A 3188-nucleotide genomic window follows, 5' to 3' on the forward strand; every position below is an offset into this window, starting at 1 on the left:
GAGGTCAGAGGTCACCCCAGGTGGAGGAGGTGGAGGTGAGAGGTCACCCCAGGTGGAGGAGATAGAGGTCACCCCATGGCATCTCTTTGTCTCGTTGCATCACCTGATTCACATATCCTGCCCTGAGTCCTCGTGCGGCCCTGTGTGTGAGCAAACCCTGGGTCTACCCTGTCACTCAGTCACCTGCACCAGCTGTGGCCATCTCTCCTTTCAGGTGACCTGTACTGTTTGGATAGGGCCGTGTCAGCCTGCCGTGGCGTAGTTTTGAGATGCTAAGAGCTGGGTTAACAAGCAACCGCGAGTAAGCCAGTTCGTCAGGGGTTCCCTGGGATCCCGAGGGGTCTGTTGGAGGTGGGGCCTGGCTGCAGGGGCCAGCAGCAGGTGATGGCAGTTCAGGGAGGAGGGATGTCTGAGGTGGGACCGCAGGCTGGGCTCTAGGTGGGCTCTGGGAAGTAGGGAGGCGAGGGGAGAGGGACACGGGACAATGCCCAGCCACTGTTTGCACACACCAGGTGCTATGAAGACAGAACCAGAACATCTGGAAGCCACAGAATAGACACTAGGGCTAAGCCACAGCCTCCCACAAATGTACAGCAATGGGAACACTGCCCCAGGGAGGCCCCGCAGGCCCCCACACGTTGCCACGGGAGGGCAGTGAAAGAGGTCCCGGAATGTCAGTGCCGAGGGCTGTCAGCACCGGTGTGCAGCCTGCAAGCCTGTGGCTGCCAGGGACGCTGGCCACCTGAATGTCCATAGCCAGCAGCGGCCCAGAGCTCTCTCTCCCAGGCTTTCTCTCCTGGCTGCAGGCTGCCGGTGTGTGTGTACAGGTGTGCCTGCTTGCATCCGTGACTGCCTGCACGCTCAAGGCGAACACGTGAGCAAGTGGAAATTGCCCCGGGAACCAGGAAGGTCCCGCCTGGCCACCCCCTCTCTGTGCCATGTCCAACCTGCTCTCGGGAGGGAGAAGGGAAGCGACCGCCCCACTGACCTGGATCACGACGTCCAGCCCCAGTAGGGGCTTTTGGGAGGCATCCCCATTGCCGGGCTCGCTGGAGGCAGAGCTCATTGCAGCCCAGAACGCAGGACCCCAGAGGCCGGGCTCTGCTCCCTGGCAAGTCTCCTCCAGCTGGCCAGGGTCTTCCTTGGTGCACGGGCCCCACACCTGTGTGGCACCTGGCTCTGCAGTCCTGCGACCCAAGCCTGGGCACCCAGCTGCCCTCGCCCTGTGGGTGAGAGAGTATGGCCAGCTGAGCCCGTAGGTGTTGCTGTGGCAATCAGGACGCTGAGAGCTGGGTTTCCCTGGAAACGGGAGTGCAGGACCCTGTTGCTATGGGGACAAAGGAACGCTGTTGGCTGGAAGCAGATTTCCCTGGCGACCTGGAGACGCCCTGGGTGAAACTGTCTACCTGAGCAACGGCACCTGGGAGGGGCTGGCCTTTTCCCCCAGACACCGCCCCCCGCATTCGCTCCGGGGGGAGCCGTGTGCTTGCTGGACACACAGCAGGCAGAGGTAGCACGTGGATCACTGGTGTCCCTTGATCTGGACTCAAGAACTATGGCTTTTTAAAAACATTTGTCAAAGAATGTAGTGGTTGTCACAGGTGGTGGACTGAGGCCTGGGGAGGGACGCTGCCTGCTTGAGGGGCAAAGGAGCTCATCTTCCTGGCCTTGCACCTGTGGTCTGACTCCCACTAGAGCCCTTCAGAGTCATCTGCCCGTGGACCCACCCTCGTCCCAGGAAGCTGCACCGTTTCCCACCCTCTGGAACCGGAAAGGACCGCCAGCCGCCCTGTCCGGAGGAGAGCAGGCCCCGGTCAGCATGCGTGGTAGAGGGTCTGCAGAGCTTACCCACAACTTCTCACCCCGGAGGCTGCCAGGAGCTGTCGGGATGCCAGGGCAGGGCAGCTTCCCATAGGTGAGGCTATGAGAGGGAAGCAGGGCCATGTCTGCCACCTCCAGGCCGGCTGTCCCTGCAGACACAGAGCTCTGTGGCTCTGAGCCTGGGCCTCCCGGGGTCTCAGATGAAGTCAGGTGCCTGGCGGGCAGCCATGCCAGCGTTTCTGCCCCATTCCACTCCCTCTGGGGCTCCTCATTCTGAGCTGGGACCTCCTTGAGCTGATGCTGGCAGGGGTCCCTCTGGGGAAGGGACAGCCACAGAAGTGGACAGCGGACCCTGAACAGGGCAGCCTTTCACGCGAGGGCAGCCACTCCTGCTGCAGGGCCCACCTCTGCCGAGAGAGGGCAGAGGGCCCAGGCTACCTCCTCAGAGGCGAAATTCAAGAAGCAGAGGCACCTGTACTCTAAAGGCGCCCTCCCAGAGAAACGCCTGTGCTCTGTTCACCCCCACTCCTGAGGACAACCTCCAGGGTGGCCCTGCAGGGACAGGACAGGCTCTCTGGCCAAACACAGCCCCATGGGCATCCGGGCTGGGCTTCACTGGACAGTCCCTGGGGGACCAGGGGCCTGGTCAGTCCATCTGAGCCTCATGCTTCTGGCCCAAGCATGACCTCTAGCTCCAGGTCCAGACCCAGGACACGCACTCCATGGGCTGGGCCCCTCCCTGAGCAACCTCCAGATCCTCCAGGCACTCAAGACTGCCTGTCGCCCACCCTCAGAGTCCTGGGAGGCCCTGTGGCCATGGAAAGCCCTGCCCTCGATGCTTCAGCCTGAGGTGGGAGGGGCAGCATTTCCTGCTGGGGCTCCGCTGAACTCCCCTGAGGTGGGTAGGGGCTTAGAGGGTGTGGCCTCGGCCTCTGGTGAGAGTTCCTGCTGGGGGCAGGGTGGGTGGAGTGGGGAAGGGGCATCTGAGTGGACTTGTGGACGGTGGGGAGTGGCAAGGAGGCTGGGAGGCTGGTGTGATTTCCCAAGAGGGCCTCTTGGATAGGTGGAGATAAGACCTCACACGCCAGAAGCAAGTCCTGTGTCAGTCCTGACACAGATGCCCATGTTCAGGGGCAGGCCGGTGGCCTGAATGGGGGTGTTGGAGGGATGCCCTGACCTGAAGCTGTACATCCAGGCCAAAGGTGATGTGCACTGGGCCCAGCCAGGTGGAGGCACCCCGTGTGGCCTCTGCAGGTGACAGCTCTCAGGAGGGCTGGTGGCAGGGGCTCCCACCTGTGTTTAATTTTATATTTATTTATTTTTGAGATGGAGTCTTGCTCTGTCGCCCAGACTGGGGTGCAGTGGCA

The 3188-nt window shown here is 62.1% G+C and overlaps 1 protein-coding gene across 1 annotated transcript in view; it reads right to left on the reverse strand.

Moving 5' to 3' along the window:
• The window catches only part of LOC105551235 (putative ciliary rootlet coiled-coil protein-like 3 protein), a 99316-nt gene extending 97372 nt beyond the window's left edge, over positions 1-1944 (reverse strand). Inside the window, 4 exon segments of the mRNA XM_011996401.1 lie at positions 698-853; positions 989-1049; positions 1163-1223; positions 1728-1944. Coding sequence (XP_011851791.1) covers positions 698-853; positions 989-1049; positions 1163-1223; positions 1728-1944 — 495 coding nt within the window.
• Positions 1945-3188: the final 1244 nt, after the last annotated feature.

Source organism: Mandrillus leucophaeus, unplaced genomic scaffold (assembly GCF_000951045.1).
Source record: "Mandrillus leucophaeus isolate KB7577 unplaced genomic scaffold, Mleu.le_1.0 Scaffold510, whole genome shotgun sequence".
Classification (NCBI taxonomy): Eukaryota; Metazoa; Chordata; class Mammalia; order Primates; family Cercopithecidae; genus Mandrillus; species Mandrillus leucophaeus.